Here is a 13,822-nt window from a genome sequence, read left to right as displayed (position 1 = left end):
ACTATCGATTTCCCCGCGGTTTCACTTACGTCCATTGAGAACTACTACCCTTACCTGGACAAAATAAAGCCTATGTTACTCGGGAATAATGTAGCTTCCTAACAGTGAAAGAGTTAAAAATCGGTTCCGTAGTTTCGCAGCATTGAGGGTGGGTACCAACAAACAAACTTTTTTCATCTTTATTATATTACCTAGTATAGAACATTTCAGTAGACGAATTACCAATCACTATATACAACATGTAACTTAATTAACGCACATCCTGAAATTAGTTTATTCAGAATCGTTTACTGAATCGATTTATATCATTTTTAATATAGGTAATTTTTTATCCCAAAAATAATTAAAACTACGGAAATTATTGTCATATTAACCCTGTACAGTCAAAACAAATTCAAATAGACCGTAACTCAAAGTAATAAGACTTCGTGTATTGTCGGCTTTTTCCGTAGTTTCGTTATGTTGTGTCGAGTCGAGCGGCGCGCGGCGCGATATTTGCGTGCGTAGTAGTATGACCAAAAAGTTCTCCAAGAATTGGTATAACTAATTTAGTAAGTAACAATGCATATACATGTTAAATTAAAAATTCAGTGTATGTATTATGATTATAACATAATATTCTAATTGGCGTGTTTGAGGGTGTGCGTTAATTACGTTACATGTTGTATATAATCAATATAAACTTATAATTCTAATATTAATTCTTATTTACACTATAACATTTTCTCATATCTTTTAGATTCAAATGGGTATTGAACCTGCACCCTGCTCTGAAATTAATCGCTAAGCTATCGCGCCTTGGTTGTAATTAATTAAGTCTTTCAAAGACAAACAAATGAATTCTCTCTGTAAGCGTTATTACTGATGCTTCAAAAGGATGGAAATATTTAATCAAATGAAAGTACTTTCATAATTTATTTTTATGAATGGAATTATATTAAGAACCTAGCATTCATTATATTTGAACATGTTATATGTAGTCAGAAACCAGAAAGTCTAACACCAGTCTTACCAAGGGATATTGGGTTGCCCGGGTAACTGGGTTGAGGAGGTCAGATAGGCAGTCGCCCCTTGTAAAACACTGGTACTCAGCTGCATTTGATGAGACTGGAAGCCGACCCCAACGTAGTTGGGAAAGAACTGGGCAGATGATGACCCACAAATTGAAATGAAATTTTACATAGAAATGAAAAAAAAAAACACTTATTTACTTTATATCAATTTAGTATATCTGATATGCGTATTATTTAATACAGTTTTGTTGTGATAAATACTTCAGCAGGTTTATTTATAAATAACTTAAAAAGGTTTGTTATGTCATAACCTTTTTATATTTAGATCAGTTCTCCGAATATGGGATGTTTCCGTATCTTTTGTGGTCCTTTCGTTATTTTGGTTCTTAGATCTGGAAGTAAAAACATGTATTATTATATAATTTATGTAAAGCTTATTATGTAAATCTATATGATAGTCTCTAGTATGACTGTTGGATTGTAATTTTTCCATTTTTCCAGATATAAATTACTTAATGGATTTTGATGAAACTGTTTTTTTTAGTATGCATGAATCGCTTGGATTTTGAAACAATCGAGCTAGATTATTTATTATCGTGTATTGTTACAATTTTATTATTTACAATTATTTGTTAATATAAAACCATGGATTCGAAAAAATATAATCCTTAAATAAACACTTGCATATCGGGAGAATCTGTGGCAGGAACCTAGTTTATTAATATCAGGTAAATGCATAAAGTTCAACTCAAAAAAGGTTAGTTTTGCTCCGTTCAGTTTTTTAATACCAGTTTGTAACTGTTACTGTTACAGCCTTTTTATCGTCTCACTGCTGGGCTGCGGCCTCCTCTCACACGGAGAAGGATTGAGCATTAATCACCACGCTTGCTCAATGCGGGTTGGTGATTTCAGACTATATAGTCCAGGTTTCCTCAAGATGTTTTCCTTCACCTTTTTATCAGCCATTGGTGTCTAAGATTACTTAGAAAGTACATACAAACTTAGAAAAGTTGCATTGGTACTTGCCTGACCTGGAATCGAACCCACACCCTCATACTCGAGAGGTTGGTTCTTTACCCACTAGGCCACCACGACTTAAACCACGACACGACACCAGTTTGTAAACCAGTTAAGTACTTAATCAATACATTAAACTTATAAAATAACAAAATATAGTGCATTGTCATGCTTACCTATATCGGTATGAATACTACTGGGCCTGGTATAATATGAATCCCCAATTAAAATGTCAAGATAAAAAGATGTACTAAAACGAATCAGAAACTAGGTTTTCCCGTGGTTTTACCCGCTTGTAATCACTCACACACCTCCACACAAGTTGGTGATTGATACACCCGTGCATCGGCGAGCACGTAAATGTCGGTCCTGCGCCTGATCTCTCTCCGGTGGTGTCGGATTGCCGTTCCATCGGGCTATGAGAGTGAAGGAATAGTGAGTGCACCTGTGTCCAAGCAAATGCTTGTGCACTATAATATGTCCTGCGTAGCTGGCTGATCTCCTTATCTCATTTGATTGGTAACTTACCTTTTATTAATAACTAGGTTGACGATATTGTTCAGAGGTGCTTCTACGAACAACCACAGCAGTGTAGCCATAATGGTTGATACAGCCATCACACCAAAACTATGGAGTGACTGTGAACAAAGTATTTTGAACTTTAACACACTGCTTTTAAGAATAAAATAGAATATTTTCAATATTTTGTTTCTAAGATGCAGCCGATTCTGCGCCGTTGGCAGTTGGTATTTTGTTTTTTTTTTGTGCATTATGAATTTTCCTTGATTTTGCTTTAAAGAAACTTAATTACAGTTAGTTTGTTTTTCTAAACAGTAGGAATAAAACTTACGGAATGAGTAATAATATACGCACAAAATCCTTTATCTGGATATCAAGTAAAAATAAAAAAAGTCTCCTAAGCGGTACTTTTGGTTTTGAAAGCGGTCGATGCACTCAAAATTTATAATTCCGAAAAAGGTACGCACTGCCTTTTTTTTTCAAAGTTTATGTAATTACATATTACGTCAACCATTTACGTAAGCGTATTTTATGATCAGCAATTTGACAACGGCAAAATCTTCAAAAGGGTAAATATACCTTCGTCTTAATTGACAAATAATTCTTTGTACTGTCTCAGCAGGTCACAGACCTCTTCTCGTACAGAAAAGAAATGAGCGTTAATCATCGCGCTCCATTATTAAAGACTTTACTCAATAATGCTTTTCCTTACTATTAGTCATTGATCCGTAAGGGTAGTCGTGGTGGCCTAGTGGGTAAAGATCCAACCTCTCGAGTATGAGGGTGTGAGTTCGATTCCAGTTCAGGCAAGTACCTATGCAACTTTTCTAAGTTTGTATGTACTTTCTAAGTATATCTTGGTCACCAATGGCTGATAAAAAGGTGAAGGAAAACATCTTGAGGAAACCTGGACTATGTAGTCTGAAATCACCAACCCGCAAGCGTGGTGATTAATGCTCAATCCTTCTCCGTGTGAGAGGAGGCCGCAGCCCAGCAGTGGGACGGTAACAAGGCTTTAACAGTAACAGTCATTGATGTCAATGGTACACTCAAAAGTACCTACATAATAACTTAAAATTACACCCGCAGAAACAAATCGTACAAACCTCAGAATAAATTAAATCAAATTGCTGTAAATTCCTCCTAGAAAACCTGTTTTGTTGTAAAATGACGGAATGTGTCAAATAAACCCCATATACAAGCCGGCCTAGTATTGTGAATCCATGCCAGCCTGTAAATTTGCGTATTGTTGCTGAAATATAAAGAGAAAATTAGATTAATTATTATAATGTTATTTTTTGCACGTTTATTTTTACGAAAGTCTAGACACTTAGAAATACCTTCATTAAGGTAATGTCTATTATAGTCTTTAATAAGTCTTTTGCTAGTTAATTAGTTTATCCAAAATATTTGTAAGTACACAATGACTAATAAAGTTAGCAGACACCTTCTAAAACAAAAACTGAGATAATACAAAGTATATATGTACCTACAATACAAAGAAAACTTGAGTTTGTATGTACGTCTTAATCTCAAAAATTATTTCATTGTTAGATAGCCCACGTATCGAGAAAGGCTATTTGCTACTTGTCTAGAAGTTCCTATGGGACACCGGTGGAGCTATTTCCCAAAAAATCTTACCAGCATTGCCATACTCGACTACACCAATAATGAGGCAGTAAGCGAAAGCCCATACATTGCGACTGTAGGCTGTGAACACAGCTGATGTTACGTGGTCGTACTCCAAGCCTACCCAGGAGAGGGGGTCTGTGAGGACCTTGTATATAACTATTGTAGCTAAGGAGAAGAGTAGTATGGAGCGGTCCTGTAATAAAAAGTTGTGCTGTAAATGGTGCTTTAGATATTCATAAAAGTGTATATTTATTTATTTATCAATTTAATTCAGGCATCAACGCCCATATCATAGCTTGTCAAAGCTGAAATGACGCGTTCCAATACCGTATTTCATCATCTGCCTAGTCTTTTCCCAACTATGTTGGGGTCGGCTTCCAGTCTAACCGGATGCAGCTGAGTATCAGTGTGTTACAAGAAACGACTGCTTGTCTGACCTCCTCAACTCAAATACCCGGGCAACTAGATACCTCTTAGTAAGACTTTTTGTCAGACTTACTGGCTTCTGACTACCCGTAACGATAGCCAAAGCTGTTAAATAACGTAGTTAAGTTATCGTTCCTTCCAAATCACGGAAGAACTCGTCATGACAAGACGGTGACCCATCCACGGACCGACCGCGCTAAGCGTTGCTTAACCTTATGATCGAGCTCACCTACATACATGAAAAAATGAGATATATAACTTTTACACGTGTAGAAAGATAGACAAAAAAGAACTATTGTACAATGGAAAAAATGCGTAGTTTTTTAAAGGTCATGATACAATTATATTGTTGTATTATTCTTTTCTATTCTAAGATGTTTTGTGTGGGGCTTCGATCCTAGCATTGTGTTAGAGATCTCTTTTATTTGTATACCTTGTTTCTAAGCGTAGGTATACCTATATATATTGTTTTGTTATTTTTGGGAGAATTTGTGAAAGTATAACAAGTGTAGCTCATTATCAGACATTTATAATAGCAGAATTTTATTTTAGTTTTGTATTATTGATATGGTTCACATATTTATTAGGTAGAATATGTTTATAAAAATATCTTTCATTTAATTTACACTTATAAATATCCATTTATGAAAGATTTTAATAAATCCATTCATTTACTTTTGAAATAACCCACAATTAAGTTTTTTTATGTAGTTGGACCACTACAGTAAATATTTTTTTTTATTATGGTTTTCATAACATTATTCATTCATTCATTTATTTCATTTTACTAACTACATATACAGAAAGACACAAAAAAAATTAACTTACCTTAGATATAACATTCCTATGGTTTTCAGGTTTGTAAACCGACATGACATACCCCATAGCCATGCCTATAAGATAGGGACCAGCGCGGTTATGACTCCGAATATACGTGTCCAAGTATACCTCGTTTTTTCTGAAATCTAGGATCTTTCTGAAAGAAAAATAATATGATATATATTTACGTTTAGATAGCCACAAAAAACAGGTATAGTCATAATATTGCGTAATAGATATTTCCTCTAATGTTACTTTTCAAACTCACGAGTATGAAACACTTAATTAATATTATTAAGCTAGAGTTTTTTTGTTTGGATGCGCTAATCTCAAGAACTACGAGTCTGATTTGAAAAAATATTTCAGAGTTCGATAGCTTAAGAGAAAGCTTTAGGGATTGTTCACACCAAACGTATTGTCCGCCGCTGACTGTGAGTATACTCACTGTCTGCCCCAGTATGAACGTCGACTCAATCTGCAGTACGCGTACTCACCAAGCCGACAATAAGCTATAGCGTACGATGCGCTACATATGTGAACAAAAGAATAGGCTCGTGTAGGTTCACACTAGATGCGTACGCTGAGCGGCTGACTATTCTACACATAAAAGAGCTCAGTATTTGAACCCCCCAATCTTCATACATAACAGATGCTATGTCTTCCCAAGCGCATCTTCGTAAGTTTCTATCACTAAATTCTTCTGAATTCGCATTCCAAATACATTCTCTAGAATGTACTTCTGCAATAAACTTTTCGGTGTCGAACATCGCGAGGTGTCACGTGTCACGTCTGTCCTCATTGAAGTTTGTTTCTCGAGTGTATTGCGGCCGATGCGCGCGGCGGTGCGGGCGCGGCGGAGCGGCGCTATTCGGCAACTGCGTCCGCGTAGCCAATCCGCGTCCGCCGTGCATAGTCGCGTAGTAAAATAATCGGCCACTGAGAGTCAGCGACAACAGGCGACGTAATAGCGTATAGTCGGTTCGGTGTGAACGACAATTTCAATATATATGGAAAAGCAATAAACTGCGTAACGCGCGCTCACAGTCAGCGGCCGACAATACGTTTGGTCTGAACGATGCCTTATGCTACTCTTTATTTAAGCGAGGAAGGCGAGTGAAACCGCCGGTGAAAACTGTCAATAAAATAATAAATAATACTCACTCTAAATCATGGAACAATATCAACCCAGGCAGCTTTCTCCAATAAGTAATCACGCCAGGCAATAGTACTGCTAATACCACTGTTATGGCGGTCACAACTTTTCCCATAGTCTTGTTCTTCTCCCATAGCAGATATAAGATGGTACCCATAACGGCTAGTTGATAGTCACATGGTATATACCAACTTACTATGAGACACTGAAATTATTAGTTAACTTATTATTTGAGTGCTTTAGAAGGCACGTTAAATTGGTAAGTCACGGCTGTCATTTAAACATCTTTGGCAGTCGTTACGGGTGGTCAGAAGCCAGAAAGTCTGACAACCAGTCTTACTAAGGGGCAATGGGTTGCTCTAGTAACTGGGTTGAGAAGGACAGATAGTTAGTCGCTTCATGTAAAACACTGGTATTCCGCTGCATCTGGCTACACTGGAAGCAGCCCAACATAGTTGGGAAATGGCTAGGCATATCACTGCAGGACATAGGCCCCTTCTTATAGCAAAAAGGATGAGCCTTAATCACCAAATGATATAAAGGGGGAGATTGGTGATCCTAGACTTTAACATTCAGGGTCCTCAAGATGTGTTCCTATACCTTTTCTAATTTGTGCTTAAGATATGCTTAGAAACTACACATAACTTTAAAAAATGAAAATTCCTTACAATATTCTCACTATTAATATAATTATTGAGCATCAGCAGTCCAAGCCACCAGTTGTCTGAACAAGCCTGCTGCTCTCTGCTGGCATACTTCTGCCAGACAGGACCATCTCCCGTGTATATAGATACTGCTGCCACGTAGAATATTACTACTACAAATGATGCTGTTAGCCTGTAATTAAAATTGGTATCTTATCGTTGGGGAATCAAATTATTACTTACTTTATAGTCCAGCTCTTTCCTCAAGATGTTTTCCTTAACCTTTTTATCAGCCATGGGTATCTAAGATATACTTAGAAAGTACATAAAAACTTAGAAAAGTTGCATTGGTACTTGCCTGACCTGGGATCGAACCCACACACTCATACATGAGAGGTTGGTGCTTTACTCACTAGGCCACCACGACGTTTTGGATCAGTAGTTCCTGAGATTAGCGCGATTATGCAGACTAATAAAACTCAGTATGACGATATTTGAAGATTGGTCCCTGAAGACTATTAAATTCTCTCGTGGTGCACGAGTGAAACCGCAGGTGGAAACTAGTTTTTGTGAAGAGAATAAGTTTGGTTATCTTACCTAAAATAACGGTTAACCAAGCCAACTAGAGGTTTCTTCTTTTTCTCCATAAAACCTTTGGTCAGAAGCAGTCCAGATATCAAGAAAAAGTTGTCAACAGGAATATCAATGTGCTTCAGAGCATTTTTTATTGGATGTTCAGTTTCCAACATGAGCTAAAACAGAATAATATAATATATCAACGTATATAAAAAGTTATATAAATATCATCATCATCATCAGCCTATCGCAGTCCACTGCTGGACATAGGCATATAAATATACCAAACACAAAAAAACTGGCAATTCACTGGTAACCCGCTTTTGTAAAAACGCAGTTTTATTAAAACTGACATCAAAAAAGTCAAATAAGCTTTCTGGGAAAATTATGATATTGGCAAAGTTCTTGGAAAAGCTATAAAAATATTAAAGCGTTCAATGCTATGACATTTTCGCCACAAACGAATTTTAAAAATTACAACCTCAACATATCAACAAAAACCTTGCTTCCGTAATTTTTGATTTTATTATAAGAAGCTTACTCAAAAAACTACCTTTCGCAAGCTAGTATATAAGAAACTCCCAATTATCTATATACAAGACCCAGATAACGCGGGATTGTTCGAAAGAGTCACCACGGCCCTGATACATAAAGGGCTTAAGAAGGAACATGATGGGTTTTTGTCAGTAAGAGTCTGACACTCCCTCACGCTGCTAACCCACAGCGGGAGGGGTCATTTGATGATCGTTCATAAAAAAGACCTATTTAACTTTTTAATACCATGTTCTTGGTGAAATACTAGGTCTCCAAAAAGTTGTCTGCCATTTATTTAGAAGAAAATCTTACCTTATCAAAATGGACCCCATTGCTTATAGGTCCTGTAACTTCGAAGAAAGCCGTGTGAGTAGCTACAGCAAAAGACGCTTGGAACACTTTGGTAAAATTCAGGATTCCTATCTCATCACTTGAAGGTTTTGTCAAAGAGTTCCAATTGCGTTTTAGGGAGAAGGCTTCTATGATACCTTTCAGTGCTGTAATCAAATAATGGATTAGTTTTGAATAGTGGACAATGATGATCCATGGTCGGCAAGAGTTCCGAAGAAATGAAATACAAATGTTCTTTTTGGAATTAAATAACTGCTTTTCAAATAGTGGTGTTTTTAGGTACATTCGGATTAACTAGCAAAATGATCAGGTACCGTTTAAAAATTTGTTCAGCTGCTGGTGCTATTTGGAAGCCAGCCGTTGGAAGTTTCAGTTGGCAGCTCGCTTCCAATTAGCACCTTAAAATACTTTATATTCTCTAGCGGAACATACAATTGCTTATTTCTTAAAATAAAATTAAAGTCATAGTAAGCCTATTGCTCAAAATACCTTCTATTCCCAAACAATACGACAAAAATAGCCCACAATTTCTCAGTACATTAATTAATCAGCACAATGTTTCAGTAATAAACTTTCTTGTATCAAAAACCAGAATGGTGTTATCTTATAATTGGCTTCCTAAAGTTAACAATTTGAGGGGTGACGCCGGTACCCATTGTGGGACCATTGTGTTAGGCTCCCGGGGGAAGAATTCTGTTTCCAGCTTACATTGTTTCGAGTTAGTAACTTCTGTGGTTAAGGCCTTAGGTATATTAGACGAATAGATGTTTTGTGTAATGAAAGCGGGTAACCTTTACTTGTGTGCGAAAATGTATTCACGCACGTCTTTGTATGTAGTCGGTGACTCGGCCACTACTGAGCGCTCACGAGCTCACGCATACAAAGACAATGTGCATGTATGTTTACACACACAATTATAGCTTAACTGCTTTCGTGAGATATAACAGATGTAACAAGCTAGGCTTTATTGTTTTAGTATTTTGAGAAAGAAAATACTGACCTCCAGGTTTGGTGATTGAACTTTGAAGATAGGTAGAGATAAATGATGTTAAAACCAGCGTGGCTATTAATATCCTATAATCAAAGAAAATTCATTAATTTAACTTCTACCTCGTCTCTGAAAAGTCTAAAAGATAAATACAAACCGTCTTACCACAAAACCTTTTAAACGTCAGTTTATGCCTTGTCTAAAAAAATGTCAAATTATGACGTTGACATATGGTTCATTTTGCAGCCAAAGTTTTTTTAGACAAGTGTAAAACAGGAGTTTAAGTTTTTGTAGTAAGGCCATAAGTGCTAAAGGTCCTCTTTTTCGACACTGCTTTAATAAATTGGTCCCTACAGTCATATAGCGCTAACCTCAGGATTTTTTTCATATTTTACATATTATGTGCAATAGCCATATAGAACCGTAACTAGCTTATCCCCGCGGTTTCACTATGTACTCAATTTGATTTAAATCGATACTATAGTTCGTCGTTAAGTGCCACAGACAGACAGTCTTTCTCATTATAATGTTTATGGTTTTTTTATATATTTTAAACAAAAGGATATAAGTTCTACTTACATATAAGCATAGAATCCAAAACTGTATTCTACCTCCTTCCCAGCTACTTCACAGCTATCGACCACAATCTCAGGGTCTGATGATGTCAAAGGATTGGCTAAATACATAGCTCTTAGGATCTTGGAGACAGATTCAGCTTTGCAGGTGGAAGGAAGACAGGCACCCCAAGTGATTTTATTGAAATCTCTGCCTATTTCGGTTTTGGTCTAGAAAAAAAAGGTTTCTTTAGTTCATCATCATTTTATTTTCCCACTGCGAGGCATAGGCCCTAGCCCTTCTCAAACTAAAGGAATGAGCGTTAATTACCACGCTTGCTCAATGTAGATTGGTGTTTTCACCTCTACCTTCACCCGGTCATTGGTTCCCAAGATATACCATACTTAGAAAGTACATACATTCAACTTATAAAATTTACAATGGTGTTACGCGACTTGGAATCGAACCCGTACATTCATATTTCGAAGACCTGCTTCTTTAATCACTAGGTCACTACGACTTTGATTTAGTAGGCAGGTACCAATTTAAAAGAAATCAAAAAGTTTTCTCTATTCATGTCTATGTATCAATCATCAAAAGTGTGTTTTTGGAAGATACTCACGCTAACATAATCTTCAGTAGAACCCAAATTACTCCTTCTATCGCCATTTTGTTTACTTGTCAGTTTAACATCAGCTAGACAATACTGAGTGACAATTTTAGGGTCAGCTGTGTTCGATGGTGCATTCAAACATTGGTCATAGTTTCCTAAACTATATTCAGAACCAATGAAGGTACCAGTTGGATGATGCATGGAATTCCATACTGAAAAGTATCGAAAATAGTAAAAAATATCACACATACTTATAATGCCATCCAACGTGGCAATGCTGCCAGCCTTTTGGGTACATTACACAGTGACAGCGATGAGGAGCAATTTTTTGATGCACTGTATTAGTTTTAAGTTGTATATACATAAGTTTTTTTTTTTTCAATTAGGTAATGTAAATATTTTGTGAATAAACAGAAAATTGTATACGATGTCCTATATTATTATACTAATATTATTAATCCGAACTACATATCGACGAAATTATTGACAACTATTAGTCATTTTATATAGTAAAATTTCACCATTATAACGAAATATGCATTGTTTCCAATACTTCGCCAATATTAAATTAATTGTTATTTAGTTATTATACTTACTCCAAACAGCCCACACAGTGTAATTTCTCACATTTTCAAAAATTTGTAGCGTTTGGTCCAAACATGGTCTTTCGTCATTACTCCAAACCTGTTCTTTAAGTCCATTTATCACAATATCTACTACTGTAACGTCTTTATTTGGTAATCTTTCAGCTACACTTATGCCTGAAAACATTATTTATTTAATGTGTAAACAGATTAATTAGTAGCAAGATATCTTTGATGCCAATTTTTCTACAATATTGGTAGCTTTTCTTTTGTTACGCAAAATCGTAGGATAAAGTCCGTGAAAAATAATTAATGAAAGCATCAAAAGATATACATAGGAAACACCCTTTTGGTTTACGATTGATGGCATTATTAAATCGTATTTTAAACTGTATGACAACAAGCAATTATGCTTTCAAAGTTACATATAATATTGCATATTTTTGAAACACCACTTTATGTAAAACACTATATTATGTCCTTCCATCCTTTTTCACTGCTTCGACAAATAAAAAAGGCTCACTTGTAAAGTACAGCAATATAATACTTAAAACTTTCATTTTCGTATGTCCACTTCAAACTACGCTATAGGTATGAAATGAGTTTTTTTTACAAACTGTTAGTTCAAGAAAAACCTTGATTACGACATCAGAATTGTAAAAATATTCTAGGTAAAAATAAACATTTTTTTCTTGAAACCGTGTAGTTATAATTTATGTAAGTAATAAGTTCATAAATATTCTTAGTTAGAATTGGCATTGAAACTCATTTTTTATTTGATAGTTCAATTACCTGACTGTAAAAAGGTACGTAGTAGACAGTAAAATTTATTTTATAAAAGAAGTTATTTAATCTTCTACCTTAGATGAGACATTTTTAAGTTTCAAAAATCAAAAATAAAGTTCAAAAATATATTATGTCTTACGAACCAGAAATCCAAATGTCCTATCTTCATTTAACTGCCCGTGAAAAATGTTGAATAGTTTTTGATAATCTTTTTGATTGATGACATAATTCCTAACTGCACTTGTAACTACCAAAAGAAAAAATGCGTAAAAAAGGAATAATAAATAACCGATGAGTTTCCGCTTTCGTCACCACAAATCCGAGTTAAAATCTCGTGACGTATTATTTCAAGAAAACCAACAAAAGCTAAGCAGATTGATTGATCGGTACACTTCGTTGATACAAAGTATTTGTGAGTGGGGCCAAGTTTTCCACAAATCTTGCGTTAGATTTTCTCCTTAAATTTTTTTCGTTACACACGGCTAAATAATGCGGCGGATTTTTTGGGTTCTTTTATCTGATTGCTGAATTAAGAGTTTTTTTTTTTTTTTTCATTTTTTTACCGACTTCCTAAGGTTATAATGCTCTCATTACGGATGTTTGTATTTGTTTTTTTAATCTTTTATATTGACTTTTGTTTTGTTACTGTTACAGCTTTTTTTATCGTCCCACTGTTGGGCACAGGCCTCCTCTCACACGGAGAATCATTGAGCATTTATCAATATTATATTGACAACAATATTTTAATATTTTTGCTGACAAAACACAAATTTATTTCTAAGCATTGCAAACACAGCCTTATTACAAAGATATCCATAAAAACACTACATTATCACTACATCCTAATATTACATCCTACTAATATTATAAATGAGAAAGTTTGTGAGAATGTACGGATGTATGTTTGTTATTCTTTCACGTAAAAACGGTTGGACCGATTTGGTTGTTTGGTATGTAGATAGGTGATACCCTGGATTAACACATGGGCTACACACCACGCGGGTGAAGCCGCTGGCAGAAGCTAGTAACTCATATTTCAGTTATACAGCCGTTTTATTTTCCCTTTGCATGACGTCACAGTCACGTCAGAGTTCACATTTACCCGTCCCAGTGATATCGATTCGAAACGATATCAAACGGGTTCTGTTTTGTGCTGACATTTCTCAAAATAGAAAATTGAGAGTTCATGTAGTGCTAGGTGGCACATGATAGTCTTTGAATGTCAATATTGGAAAATATTTAGAACTACGACTACAAAATATTTTTGCATGTTGGATGTTGAAAGACGTCCACTACTGGACTGCTGTCTCTCTCAAGCTGGTGACATTTGTCCATACTCAAAGCGCTGGGTATGCGTGTTAGTGAGCGCAGTAGGTATCTATGGGATATTTTAAGCTTCTTCGAGCAAGGCATTTTAGTCTCCCACTTGGTGCTGTATGGTGGTTATACCGCCATACAGCACCAAGTGGTCTGAGCCTCGTCGGTTGTTCAGCAGGGCACGTGAAGTTGGTAATTGGGACAGGACGATGTTGGTTTTCCCCCTTACGCCCCTTTGTTGATTGGAAAAGAGAAAACAAAAACAATGGTTGTCTTATATGTATTGTATAACCTA

At 35.8% G+C, this 13,822-nt stretch overlaps 1 protein-coding gene across 1 annotated transcript; it reads right to left on the bottom strand.

Moving 5' to 3' along the window:
- Positions 1-4,140: 4,140 nt before the first annotated feature.
- LOC124642893 (nose resistant to fluoxetine protein 6-like) lies at positions 4,141-11,984 on the bottom strand. The gene is made up of 11 exons (XM_047181641.1): positions 11,948-11,984; positions 11,437-11,601; positions 10,850-11,052; positions 10,252-10,457; positions 9,685-9,758; positions 8,646-8,830; positions 7,821-7,975; positions 7,254-7,416; positions 6,588-6,784; positions 5,436-5,583; positions 4,141-4,374 (listed from the first exon to the last, which is right to left on the bottom strand). The coding sequence occupies exons 1-11, from the start codon at positions 11,982-11,984 to the stop codon at positions 4,141-4,143; spliced, it is 1,767 nt and encodes a 588-aa protein (XP_047037597.1).
- Positions 11,985-13,822: the final 1,838 nt, after the last annotated feature.

The sequence above is a fragment of the Helicoverpa zea genome, chromosome 26 (assembly GCF_022581195.2).
Source record: "Helicoverpa zea isolate HzStark_Cry1AcR chromosome 26, ilHelZeax1.1, whole genome shotgun sequence".
Lineage (NCBI taxonomy): Eukaryota > Metazoa > Arthropoda > Insecta > Lepidoptera > Noctuidae > Helicoverpa > Helicoverpa zea.
This window is presented reverse-complemented; position numbering and strand designations above follow the sequence as displayed.

Coding starts and splice junctions, on each gene's coding strand:
- LOC124642893 (XM_047181641.1), bottom strand. CDS start 11,984: ATGAAAGTTTTAAGTATTATATTGCTGTACTTTACAA. Junction 10,458..10,849: donor CTACTGAAGATTATGTTAGC/GTGAGTATCTTC, acceptor TTTTTTTTCTAG/ACCAAAACCGAAATAGGCAG. Junction 7,976..8,645: donor ATGGGGTCCATTTTGATAAG/GTAAGATTTTCT, acceptor ATTCTGTTTTAG/CTCATGTTGGAAACTGAACA.